The 12,983-nt window shown below is 51.1% G+C and overlaps 1 protein-coding gene across 1 annotated transcript; it reads left to right on the top strand.

The window, feature by feature from the left end:
• The first annotated feature begins 832 nt into the window (after window positions 1–832).
• On the top strand, window positions 833–7,577 carry CCIN (calicin). Its single transcript, XM_055351573.2, has 2 exons — window positions 833–1,495; window positions 5,683–7,577. The coding sequence occupies exons 1-2, from the start codon at window positions 1,383–1,385 to the stop codon at window positions 7,508–7,510; spliced, it is 1,941 nt and encodes a 646-aa protein (XP_055207548.1). The 5' UTR covers window positions 833–1,382; the 3' UTR covers window positions 7,511–7,577.
• The last annotated feature ends 5,406 nt before the right edge of the window (window positions 7,578–12,983 follow it).

Here is a 12,983-nt window from a genome sequence, read left to right as displayed (position 1 = left end):
CACCAGTCTCAAGCTATGCCTCTAATTTCACCAGGGATATTGACTAAGAAGACAATACAATCTTTTTCTTTGTGTAATAACCTCCTCCAATGTGATTCACGCCTCATTCTCGGTGGCTGAGACAATCCGTGACTCTGAATCCCTCTCTTGATTAACCCCAGAATACCTGCAACCCATTCCCCGTGGACTGTGTTGCTTAAGTGGCCAAGTTTTAAGCCATCTGACCCACCAGCACAGAGCTGATTGGACTAGAGTGGACACTGGATCCAACGGCAGCCAATCACCAGGCTGGCCATGGACTGGGAATTTCAGCTAAGAATTATGGAGTGAATTTACCAGTGGAACTGAAAAAAATAAGGATGCCATAAATTGGAATTAGGGCCATGGCAAACCAAAGCTACTTGCAAGCCAAGTTATGAATAGGAAATACATAGAAGCGAAGAAGCCAGTTACTGGAGGTACAAAAGAGGAGGAGATGCTGAGAATATTCTTGAATGTTCCTGAGTTTTCTAGCTCCAGCCCAAATCTGTATATCTTTAAAATATGCCCCTCATTTTCCTCAGGGCTTCCAAACAAACTGATATACCAGCCGATAGTCCCCAAAGATTAGAATCATACCATCTCTTCCTAACAGGAGACACCATGAACAGAAAATGTGGCGCCTGGTAGGAAGCTGACGGTGGGTGAAAAGACCCTGCTGAGATCCTTTTCTGGCCCCACCTGGCAAGCTGCCAGCCAATGAACTTCTTGATGGCTCCTCGGGTCACCCCCCGCCCCACCCCAATACACACACACACACACAACCAGGTGGTGGAAGCCAGCATGCAGCCAGCCTCTATGGGCTGGAGTTTGTTTCCACAGTTGGCTGGATTGAGGAAAAAGCTGGACCGGGGAGCTTTCCTGGGCTGAAGAAATGCCAGACAGCAAAGCTGGCTGAGCAGGTGGGCACTAATCTCACTTTTAAGGATTTCTTGAAGATGGCAAGCCTCACAATCCAAAAAGAACAAGGACAAACCAAACCGCGGCTCTCCTTTGTAGCCAGAGGGCAGAGGAAGAAGACAGCTGTCTGGGTGCAAGCCTCTTCCTCTCCCTGGGCTTCAATTTATCCACCTGTACGAGGTCTGTCACATGGAGTTAGGTCTATCAGTTCTCTTAGGTCCCCATGACACCTCCAGACCCAACTTAATGCTGGAAGTGTCTGATGAGAGAGCTCATTCCTGCCTTGGTGCTCTGGGACCTGAAACAAAAACAAACAGGCATGGCCACCTCCTCCACTGAAATGCTCCCAAGGCTGAAGCTTGCAGGTGGGAGGGCAGGGGAGAGGACAAAGGAGGTGTGAAGCAGCAGGGCCTGACCCACCCACCCCCTGCTCCCGGGTGAAGATGTCCCAGGAGGCGAGATCTGCCAGCCTGCATGTCCATGGGAGCCAGAAGGTGTCTGGCATCAGCACCAAGAGGCCTCATCATTCACCCAAGTTGCTGCTGCTTTGCAGAAGGTAAGGGCTGAAGAGGCATTAAGGGCTTAATTATTCTCCCAGGGAGACTGGTCTCCGGAGGAGGAGGAGGCTGAAATTGAAGTCTACTTCCAATGGGGAAAACAGAAGTTCTTCACTTTGTGCATGTATCATATCCCAAGAGACCAAGTCTGTCTATCCCATTCGGGCGGGAAGGTGGACAAATTCAGTTTAAAAGGGTATTTTTGGCCAGGTGCGGTGGCTCATGCCTGTAATCCCAGCACTTTAGGAGGCCAAGGCGGGTGGATCACGAGGTCAGGAGTTCAAGACCAGCCTGGCCAAGACGGTGAAACCCCGTCTCTACTAAAAATACAAAAGTTAGCCGGGCGTGGCGGCGCGCGCCTGTAATCCCAGCTACTTGGGAGGCTGAGGCAAGAAATTGCTTGAACCCGGGAGGCGGAGGTTGCAGTGAGCCGAGATCGGGCCACTGCACTCCAGCCTGGGGGACAGAGCGAGACTCCATCTCAAAAAAAAAACAAAAACAAAAAAAAAAGGGAGGGGGGCGTATTTTCAAATAATTTTCAAGTTACCAAATCTAAAAATAAGGAAAAGACTAGTCTGGAATGAACGGACGAGGGAGGGAGACAATGAGAATGAGAATATGACTAAGCCAGGGAGAGAAAGAGCTGGAACGGCTCAGATTCCCGAGGCTGATACTGAAATTTCCGTGGAGGGGCACTGAGGACGGCCCGAGGGTCTAGAGTGGGGCTTGGGCCCAGATTGGAGGAGATCAGAGAGGTAAGTCCTTTCTGTACCTTCTCGCGAATGCCTGGGCGAGATGCAAGTCCAGGCCCTTCTCTGGGGTCTCTTCCCAAAGGCTGGTCCGGGTGGGGCCACTGGGCTCTTTTGCCTCCCCCTCCCTTCCGCCCGCGGCGCTCCAGCTGGCGCTTATCCCCTTCTTGCACGAACAGCAGGGCCACAGACGCCCCACAGGACTCCGGGAGCCCCACGCCAGCCAGGAATCTGTCCGAGTCTGCGGGCACCCTCCTCTCTCCCCGCAAAGGACTCGCAGGGGTCAGGAACCCCCCCAACTGTTACTGGGAGTCGGAGACAGTCTTCTGGCCTCCGGAGGTCGCGCCTCCGTTGGGGGCTCAGCGTCCCCATCTGTAAAGTGGGGACAGGTGTGTGTCTGGGGAAATCTAAGGAGTCCTACAAGGCTGAGAGCCCCCGATCCTGCCGTTTGAATTCCAGGGTCGCGGCGGACGGCACGGCGCTGCCGCCTTTGCACGGTGGCGCGTGGAGGCAAAGCGAAAAAGGGGACGCCCCGCGCCTCTTTTCCATCCTGGAGAGGGGTTGGGGTGGTGCCCGGCGCAGAGGCGGCGCGCTCGGGGGCGGGGACGACCCTCCAGCGCCACCGCGTGGCTGGACTGGGTTCGGGCGGCGGGCCCAGAAGAGACGCGAGGTAGCCACAGCCTCCTCAGCTACCGCGAAACCAGAACCACGATGACCACAAGTTTTTATGAAGGGAGCAGCCACGAACGCCGGCGCTGGGCGAACTGGTGTAATATGAGTAAGAAAACGGCAGCTAGCATTGATTGAGCTTTACGACGAGCCCACTACTCTCCAGTCCTTTTCTCATTTAAACTCTAATAATAGGCCGGGCACGGTGGTTCACGCCTATAATCCCAACCCTTTGAGAGACCCAGGCGGGCGGATCACCTGAGGTCAGGGGTTCGAGACCAGCTTGGCCAACGTGGTGAAACCTCGTCTCTACCAAAAATACAAAACTTTGCCGGGCATGTTGACAAGCGCCTGTAATCCCAGCTACTGGGGGTGGGGGGTGAGGGGAGTTGGGGGGGTGAGGGGAGTTGGGGGGGTGAGGGGAGTTGGGGGGGTGAGGGGGGTTGGGGGGGTGAGGGAGGTTGGGGGGGTGGGTAATAAAAGACAGGGGAATTGCAACAGAGAAAGAGTAATTCACACAGAGCCAGCCGTGCGGGAGACTGGAGGGTTTTGTTTTTGTTTTTTGGGTTTTTTTTTTTTGAGACGGAGTCTCACTCTGTCGCCCAGGCTGGAGTGCAATGGTGCGATCTGGGCACACTGCAACCTCCGCCTCCCGGGTTCGAGCGATTCTGCTGCCTCAGTCTCCCCAGTAGCTGGGATTACAGGCATTACAGGCATGCACCACCACTCCCAACTAATTTTTGTATTTTTAGTAGAGACAGGGTTTTGCCATGTTGGCCAGGCTGGTCTCGAACCCATGACCTCAGGTGATCCGCCCACCTTGGCATCCCAAAGTGCTAGGATTACAAGCATGAGGCACCGCGCCCGGCCTGGAGTTTTATTATTACTCAAATCAGTCTCCCGGAGCATTGGGGGAGCAGAGTTTTTAAAGATAACTTGGTGGGTAGGGGGAAGCCAGTGAGCCAGGAGTGCTGCTGATTGGTCAGAGATGAAATCATGGGGGTTGGAGCTGTCTTCTTGGGTTGAGTCAGTTCTTGGGTCTGGGGGCCACAAGATCAGATGAGCCAGTTTATTGATCTGAGTGGTGCCAGCTGATCCATCAAGTGCAGGGGCTGCAAAATATCTCAAGCACTGGCCGGGCACGGTGGCTCACGCCTGTAATCCCAGCACTTTGGAAGCCTGAGGCGGGTGGATCACCTGAGGTCAGGAGTTTGAGACCAGCCTGACCAACATAGAGAAACCCCGTCTCTACTAAAAATACAAAATTAGCCAGGTGTGGTGGTGCATGCCTGTAATCCCAGCTACTCAGGAGGCTGAGGCAGGAGAAACGCTTGAACCCAGGAGTTGGAGGTTGTGGTGAGCCGAGAACGCACCATTGCACTCCGGCCTGGGCAAGAAGAGCGAAACTGTCTAAAAAAAAAAAATAAAAGAAAACTCAAGCACTGGTCTTAGGAGCAGTTTAGGGAGGGTTAGAATCTTGTAGCCTCCAGCTGCATGACTCCTAAACCATAATTTCTAATCTTGTGGCTAATGTTAGTCCTACAAAGGCAATCTAGTCCCCAGGCAAGAAGGAGGTCTGCTTTGGGAAAGGGCTGTCTTTGTTTAAACTATAAACTATATATATAGGTTTCTCCCAAAGTTAGTTCAGCCTTTGCCAAGGAATGAGCAAGGACAGCTTGGAGGTTAGAAGCAAGATGGAGTCAGTTAAGTTGATCTCTTTCACTGTCTCAGTCATAATTTTGCAAAGGCGGTTTCAAGCTGAGATCGCACCACTGCACTCCAACCTGGGTGACAGAGCGAGACTCTGTCTCAAAAAAATAAAAATAAAAATAAACTCATAATAATCTTTGAAGTGGGTACTACTATCAAATATTAGTTCCATCTCACAGAGGAGGAAACTGAGGTTTAGAAAGTCTGATCAACTCGCCCAAGTCCACCTTTGATGGAGAAAGCTGACCCACTGAAGCCTCCAACATTTTCCAACTGGACACTTGGAAATGTGGGGGGAACATTCTAGTTTGCCAAGGAGCTGAAATCATCCGGTCTCTAAAGACCCTCCCATGCCCCTGTTTGTGGTTAACTCCTTCATCCCTGCTCCAGGGAGTGGCCTCCACCTCTCCATTTTGAAGGAGAATGATGTCTGTGGCCACCAAGGTCAGAAGCCAAAGGACAGAGCTTTTCTCTGATGCCCAGGAGCCTTGGCAGGAAGAGTGCTTGGAGAGTTGAGAGTCAGAGACTGGGGAAAGCTGGGTAGTCAGGAGCTTCCAGAAGGGTAGGAAGAATGCCAGGTTACCCAGGTTCTGGGCCCTGCTCGGCTTCCAACTGGCTACGTGGTTTTGGGCAAGTGCCTTCTCTTCTCTGGGCCTCAGTTTCCCTCAAAATGGGAGGATTCTTCTAGGTCTGATAATCTCTTCCCTTTCCCCACCTCCCCTTATCTCTCCTACACAAACTGCTCCCCACTGCCCCACCCAGACTGGCTCTGATATTCCAGAAGCCTTGAACTGCGGTTTGAAAGTCCCAGGTGGAAGTTGCTGCCCATCCCTGAGGTTCCTCCTGAGCTCTGGGCCCAGGGCTTTAGGTCCTGCTAGGGTATGTGGCCTTGGCAGGTTGGAAAGATCAGAGGGGAGGAAGGCCCAGTGCCTCTGAGACAGGCCTCAGGGAGGCCTGCATTGTGATGACCTGATCCACTCTATGACATCATCCTCTCTTCCACCCTCTCTTCTCCCTGGTCAACCGCTTTGCAAACAACCATCAATCTGATCCCACAGTCCTGAGAAAGTCTGCTCTCCAGTACCTGCTGCTGATCTGTTTCAGCCGACAAGAAGCACCATGAAATTGGAATTCACGGAGAAAAACTACAATAGCTTCGTGCTGCAGAACCTGAACAGACAGAGGAAACGCAAAGAGTACTGGGACATGGCCCTGAGCGTGGACCACCACGTCTTCTTTGCACATCGCAATGTGCTGGCTGCTGTCTCCCCACTGGTGAGGAGCCTCATCTCCAGCAATGACATGAAGACCGCTGATGAGCTTTTCATCACCATTGACACCAGTTACCTGAGCCCGGTCACAGTGGACCAGCTTCTGGACTACTTCTATAGCGGCAAGGTGGTGATCTCCGAGCAAAATGTGGAGGAGCTGCTTCGTGGGGCTCAGTATTTCAACACACCACGCCTTCGAGTTCACTGTAACGACTTCCTTATTAAGTCCATCTGCCGTGCCAACTGCTTGCGCTACCTCTTCTTGGCTGAGCTGTTTGAGCTCAAAGAGGTATCAGACGTAGCTTACTCTGGCATTCGGGACAACTTCCACTACTGGGCCAGTCCTGAGGGCTCCATGCACTTCATGCGCTGTCCACCTGTTATCTTTGGCCGCCTGCTCCGTGATGAAAACCTTCACGTGCTCAATGAAGACCAGGCTCTCAGCGTACTCATCAATTGGGTGTACTTCCGGAAGGAGGATCGGGAGAAGTATTTCAAGAAGTTCTTCAGTTATATCAATCTCAATGCTGTCTCCAACAAGACGTTGGTGTTTGCCAGCAACAAGCTGGTGGGCATGGAGAACACCTCATCACATACAACCCTGATTGAGAATGTCCTGATGGACCGCAAGCAGGAGGGGCCATGCAGCCTGCTGGTCTACCAGCGGAAAGGGGCCCTGCTTGATTCCGTGGTCATCCTCGGTGGCCAGAAGGCCCACGGCCAGTTCAATGATGGAGTGTTTGCCTATATCATCCAGGAGAACCTGTGGATGAAGCTCTCAGACATGCCCTATCGGGCGGCAGCTCTTAGTGCCACCTCTGCTGGTCGCTACATCTACATCTCTGGTGGCACCACTGAGCAGATTTCAGGGCTGAAGACAGCCTGGCGGTATGATATGGATGACAACTCCTGGACCAAGTTGCCTGACCTGCCCATCGGGCTTGTCTTCCACACCATGGTGACCTGTGGGGGGACAGTGTACTCAGTGGGCGGGAGCATTGCCCCAAGGCGGTATGTCTCCAACATCTATCGCTATCATGAGCGGAAGGAAGTCTGGTGCCTGGCAGGAAAGATGAGCATCCCCATGGATGGCACCGCCGTGATCACTAAAGGAGACAGGCATCTGTACATTGTCACTGGACGGTGCTTGGTGAAAGGTTATATCTCCCGGGTCGGGGTAGTGGACTGCTTTGACACCAGCACTGGGGACGTGGTCCAGTGTATCACCTTCCCCATTGAGTTCAACCATCGGCCCCTGCTCTCTTTCCAACAGGACAACATCCTCTGCGTGCACAGCCACCGGCAGAGTGTGGAAATCAATCTGCAGAAGGTGAAGGCAAGCAAGACGACCACCTCAGTGCCTGTCTTGCCCAACAGCTGCCCCTTGGATGTGTCCCATGCTATATGCTCCATTGGAGACAGCAAGGTGTTTGTATGTGGGGGTGTCACCACTGCCAGCGATGTCCAGACAAAGGACTACACCATCAATCCAAATGCCTTCTTGCTGGACCAAAAGACAGGCAAGTGGAAGACCCTGGCTCCCCCACCAGAGGCACTGGACTGTCCTGCCTGCTGTCTAGCCAAGCTACCTTGCAAGATTCTTCAAAGGATTTAAACATTTTAAGTGGGAGAATAAGTAAATGCATTATTATTCACGATTTAATGAGAGAAAGAGAGGAAGATGGCCTGTTGTTTCCTTCTTAGTGTTCCAGTCCATACTTGGCCCTGAAGGTGGAGATCCTAGGGGAGGGCTGCTCCCAGTGGGTGGAAACTCAGGGCCACTATGTCATTGGAGGTATCCAACAGGGGCTGGAAAGGAACCCCTGGTGGGTGGAATTGAGGCCCCTCCCAGGCACTGGCCAAGGCGATGTCTGTCCCCTCTTCTGTACCCCTGTGGTCACCTCTCAGGCATCTGCTAGATTGGCAGGTAAACATCCACTCAGAGCTGTGAAGCATCAAGCTCCTCCAGCACCTGCTTCCCTCCGGTCTTTCACAAAAGCAGGGGAGGACCCGTCCCAGGTCTGAGAGAGGAATCTCATGGCCAGGAAGGAGAAGGTGACCTGGGTAAGACTCAGAAAAGAAGGCAGAAGGAACAGGGGAGGCAAGGTTACTTAGCTTCTGTATTTGCCCATGCAGCTACGGTAGTTTGTGTCTCATTTGTGGGAAAGCTGGAGGTTCCTTACAATTGTTTCTACTAAGCCAAGTACATTGAGAACTTTCTCCAGGAATATGAGTCTGAGGGACTGGGGATAAAAGAGAGGCCAGTAAAGGGAAAAGAAAGAAACATATCCCGGCCGGGCACAGTGGCTCATGCCTGTAATCCCAACACTTCAGAAGGCTGAGGCAGAAGGATCACCTGAGCCCAGGAGTTTGAGACCAGCCTAAGCAATAAAGTGAGATCCCGTTTCTAGTATATAAAAAAAATAATAAGGCCGGGGGTGGTTGCTCACGCCTGTAATCCCAGCACTTTGGGAGGCCAAGGCAGGTGGATCACCCAAGGTCAGGAGTTTGAGAACAGCCAGCCTGACCAACATGGTGAAACCCCGTCTCTACTAAAAATACAAAATTAGCGAGGCGTGGTGGCACATGCCTGTAATCCCAGCTACTCGGGAGGCTAAGGCAGGAAAATCTCTTGAACCTGGGAGGCAGAGCTTGCAGTGAGCCGAGATCACGCCACTGCACTCCAGTCTGGGTGACGAGAGTGAAACTCCGTCTCAAAAAAAAAAACAAAAAAACCAGAATCTACTTTTGCATTTGGCAAGCAGCTAGACTAAGGGTGCTAGAGAGCCTGGATCGCTTTAATTCAATCAAGGCATTATATGATTCAAATTTAGGCTTTAGACTATTTCCACCTTAATTCTTAGTGTGTAGCCCTTTAGGGTCCCAACAAAAATCACTTTTCTGGGGCTTCCCAACCACATATGACTAGCGTCCCTTCTATCTTTTCAGTGCTTGCCCTCTGCTGCCCTGGCCACCTCCCTATCCCCTATCACCACCAGCATCTATCATATAGTAATTTATAAGGATTTATTCTTGCCTTTCTCCTAGCTAGATCAATTTTTGCTCTTTTGATGTTGTTGTTGTTGAGATGGGATCTCACTTTGTCATCCAGGCTGGACTGCAGTGGTGCAATCATAGCTCACTGCAACCTCAAACTCCTGGGCTCAAGGGATCCTCCCGCCTCGGCCTACTGAGTAGCTGGGACTACAGGTGATTGCCACCACACCTGGGTAGTTTTTTGTTGTTGTTGTTGTTGTTGTTTTTAAATTTTTTGTAGTGATGTGGTCTCACTTTGTTTCCCAGGCTGGTCTTGAACTCCAGGGCTCAAGCAATCCTCCCACCTTGGTCTCCCAAAGTGCTGGGATTACAGGCGTGAGTCACTGTGCCCAGCATTTGTTACTTTAAAAGGTGGGAACTCTGTCTTACTCTCTCACCCAGTACCCTTCAGAAATAATTGTGTGGCCCTTGATCTGCCCTGGGAGAGTGCTGAGGAGGAATTCTACACAGGTTAATCTCTGTCTCCCCGAGAATCCAGGGCTCTTTCCTGATAGGCTGTCAAGTGCTCTCCCCATCCCTGTCACCCCACCCAGGCCAGGGGCTCGCCTCACACTGTTCTCTCCCTTGGCCTCTACTGTCCTGGAAGTCCTGGCTAGGCTCCTTTCCAATCCCAGACCTTCACCGCTTGGACTTTTTCTGTTCTCAGAGTCTCAGAACTGTTGGCGGAGCTCACTATGCATTCAAATGGTCTAAAATGGAATCATTTTTGTGATGGTTAATTTCTTTTTTTTTTTTTTTTTTTTTGAGACAGAGTCTTGCTCTGTCACCCAGGCTGGAGTGCAGTGGCACAATCAGCTCACTGCAACCTCCACCTCCTGGGTTCAAGTCATTCTCCTGCCTCAGCCTCCCCAATAGCTGGGATTACAGGCATGCGCCATCACGCCCAGCTAATTTTTGTATTTAAGTAGAGACAGGGCCCTGAGTGAACTTGAAGGCCACAAGGATTACAATTCCTAGGCAAGTCCTGGTGCTGAACTGGGCTCAGAGACATTGGACTTGGGGGGCATGCAACCTACTGAGATACCAGCCAGCTGGCTAAGGGAGTGCTTGCATCACCCCTTCTCCAACCACAGGCAGGACAGCTCACAGCTACAAAAGAAACCTCTTCCTTCTGCTTGGGGACAGGAGGGAAAACTAAAGGGGACTCTGTCTTGCATCTTGGATATCAGCTCAGCCACAGTAGGATAGGGCACTAGTCAGAGTCAGAAAGCCTCTATTCCAGGCCCTAGTCCCTACACATTTCTAGACACACCCTGGGCCAGAAGGGAACCTGCTGCCTTGAAGGGAAGAATCTAATCCAGGCAGGATTCATCACCTGCTGATTAAAGAGCCCTTGGGCCCTGAAAAACCAGCAGCGATACCCAGGTAGTAAGCTGTGAGCCTAGGGTGAGACTCAGAGACGTACTGGCTCCAGGTGAGACCCAGCACATTCCCAGCTGTGGTGACCTCAGGGAGAGATTCCTTCTGCTTGAGAAAAGCAGAAGGAAAAGTAAAAGGGGACTTTGTCTTGCACCTTAGGTACCACCTTGGCCACAGTGGGGTAGAGCACCAAGCAGGCTCTTAGGTTCCCCAATTCCAAGTCTTGGCTCTTAAATGTCATTTCTGAACCTGCACTGGGCCAGAGGGAAGCCCACTGCCCTGAAGGGTGAGTCCCAGGCCAGGCCTGGCAGCATTCACCACAGCTGACTGAAGAGCACTTGGGCCCAGGTGCAGTGGCTCACGCCTGTAATCCCAGCACTTTGGGAGTCCGAGGTGGGTGGATCACTTGAGGTCAGAAGTTCAAGACGAGCCTGGGCAACATCATGAAACCCTGTCTCTACTGAAAATACAAAAATTAACTGTGTGTGGTGGCATGTGCCTGTAATCCCAGCTACTCCGGAGGCTTAGGCAAGAGAGTCGCTTGAACGCGGGAGGCACGGGTTGCAGTGAGCTGAGATCACTCCAGCCTGAGGAAAAGAGAGAGACTCTGTCTCAAAAAATAAGTAAAAAAAAAAAAAAAAAAAAAAGAGCACTTGGGTCTTACCTGAACATCAGTGGTAGCCTGGCAGTACTTCCTGTGGGCTTGTGGTGGTAGCTATGGGTTGAGGCTCCTCTGCTTATGGAAAGGGGAGGGAACAGTGGGAAGAACTGTGTAACGGCTCAGCAGCAGTGCAATAGGACACCTCTCTGGATCTACCCAGGGCCTGGGGGAACTCACTGCCCTGAAGGGAATGACAGAAGCCTGACTGGTTTACAACCTGCTGATTGAAGAGCCCTAGGGCCTTGAACATAAGACAGTAGCTTGGTAGTGGTTACAGAGGGCCTTGGGTAAGCCCCAGGGCTGTGCTGGCTTCAGGTTGACCCAGAGCACTTCCAGTGATGGTGGCCACAGAGATGCTTGTGTCACTCCACTCCAGCTCCAGCGGCTCAACACACAGAGAGAGACTCCATATGTTTGGGGGAAGGTAAGGGAAGAGAACAAGAGCCCCTGCCTAGTAATCCAGAGAATTCTTTTAGATCTTATCCAGGACCACCAAGGTGGTATTTCTATGAGCAGCATTACTGGGCGTAGAGTGCACCCTAATGCAGATGTGGCTTAGATCACAACACCCAAGTCCTTTCAAATACTTGGAAAGCCTTCCCAAGAAGAACGGGTTCAAACAACCCCAGACTGCAAACACTACAGTAAATACCTAACCCTTCAATGCCCAAACACTGACAAATATCCATAAGCATCAAGACCATCCAAGAAAACATGACCTCATCAAACAAACATTAAGGCACCAGGGACCAATCCTGGAGAAACAGAGATATGTGACCTTTCAGACAGAGAATTCAAAATAGCTGTTTTGAGGAAACTCAACAAAATTTAAGATAACACAGAGAAGGAATTCAGAATTCTATCAGATAAATTTAACAAGGAGACCGAAATAATTTAAAAGAAGTTGTTTTTTTTTTTGAGACGGAGTTTCGCTCTCATTGCCTAAGCTGCCCATGCCCAAGCAACAAGCTGATCTAAATGGTGTGATCTCAGCTCACCGCAACCTCTCCCTCCTGGGTTCAAGCGATTCTCCTGCCTCAGCCTCCTGAGTAGCTGGGATTATAGGCATGCGCGAGCAGACCCGGCTAATTTTGTATTTTTAGTAGAGACAGTGTTTCTTCATCTTTGGTCAGGTTGGTCTTGAACCCCCAACCTCAGGTGATCTGCTTGCCTCGCCTCCCAGAGTGCTGGGATTACAGGCATAAGCCACCGCGCCAGGCCCTAAAAGAAGTTTTAATTCTTCTTCTTTTTTTTTTTTTTTTAAGACGGAGTTTTGCTCTTGTTTCGTGTTGCCCAGGCTGGAGTGCAGTGGCACAATCTCGGCTCACTGCAGCCTCCACCTCCCGACTCAAGCAATTCTCTTGCCTCAGCCTCCTGAGTAGCTGGGATTACAGGCACCCACAACCACGCTTGGCTAATTTTTTTGTATTTTTAGTAGAGACGGGGTTTCGCCATGTTGGCCAGGCTGGTCTCCAACTCCTGGCCTCAAGTGATCTGCCTGCCTTGGCCTCCCAAAGTGCTGGATTATAGGCATGGACCACTGCACCCAGCCTCTGTATTTTCAAATAACTTGTCTTGAAGCTCACTAATTCTGCTTGATCAATTCTGCTATTAATAGACTCTGATGCATCCTTAAGTTGTCAGTTGCATTTTTCAACTTCAGAATTTCTGCTTTTATAATAAGAAATTATAAAGTAAGAATAATTAAAATAAATATTATAAATAAATTATAAGAATAATTAAAACTTGGCTGGGCACGGTGGCTCATGCCTGTAATCCCAGCACTTTGGGAGGCCGAGGCAGGTGGATCACTTGAGGCCAGGAGTTTGAGACCAGCCTGGCCAACATGGCAAAACCCCATCTCTACTAAAAATACAGAAAAATTAGAACGGCATGGTGGTGCACGTCTGTAGTCCCAGCTACTCAGGAGGCTAAGGCATGAGAATCACTTCATCCAGGGAGGCAGTTTGCAATGAGCCAAGATTGCACCACTGCATTCCAGCCTGGGCGA

This window comes from Gorilla gorilla, chromosome 13 (assembly GCF_029281585.2).
Source record: "Gorilla gorilla gorilla isolate KB3781 chromosome 13, NHGRI_mGorGor1-v2.1_pri, whole genome shotgun sequence".
NCBI lineage: Eukaryota > Metazoa > Chordata > Mammalia > Primates > Hominidae > Gorilla > Gorilla gorilla.
This window is presented reverse-complemented; position numbering and strand designations above follow the sequence as displayed.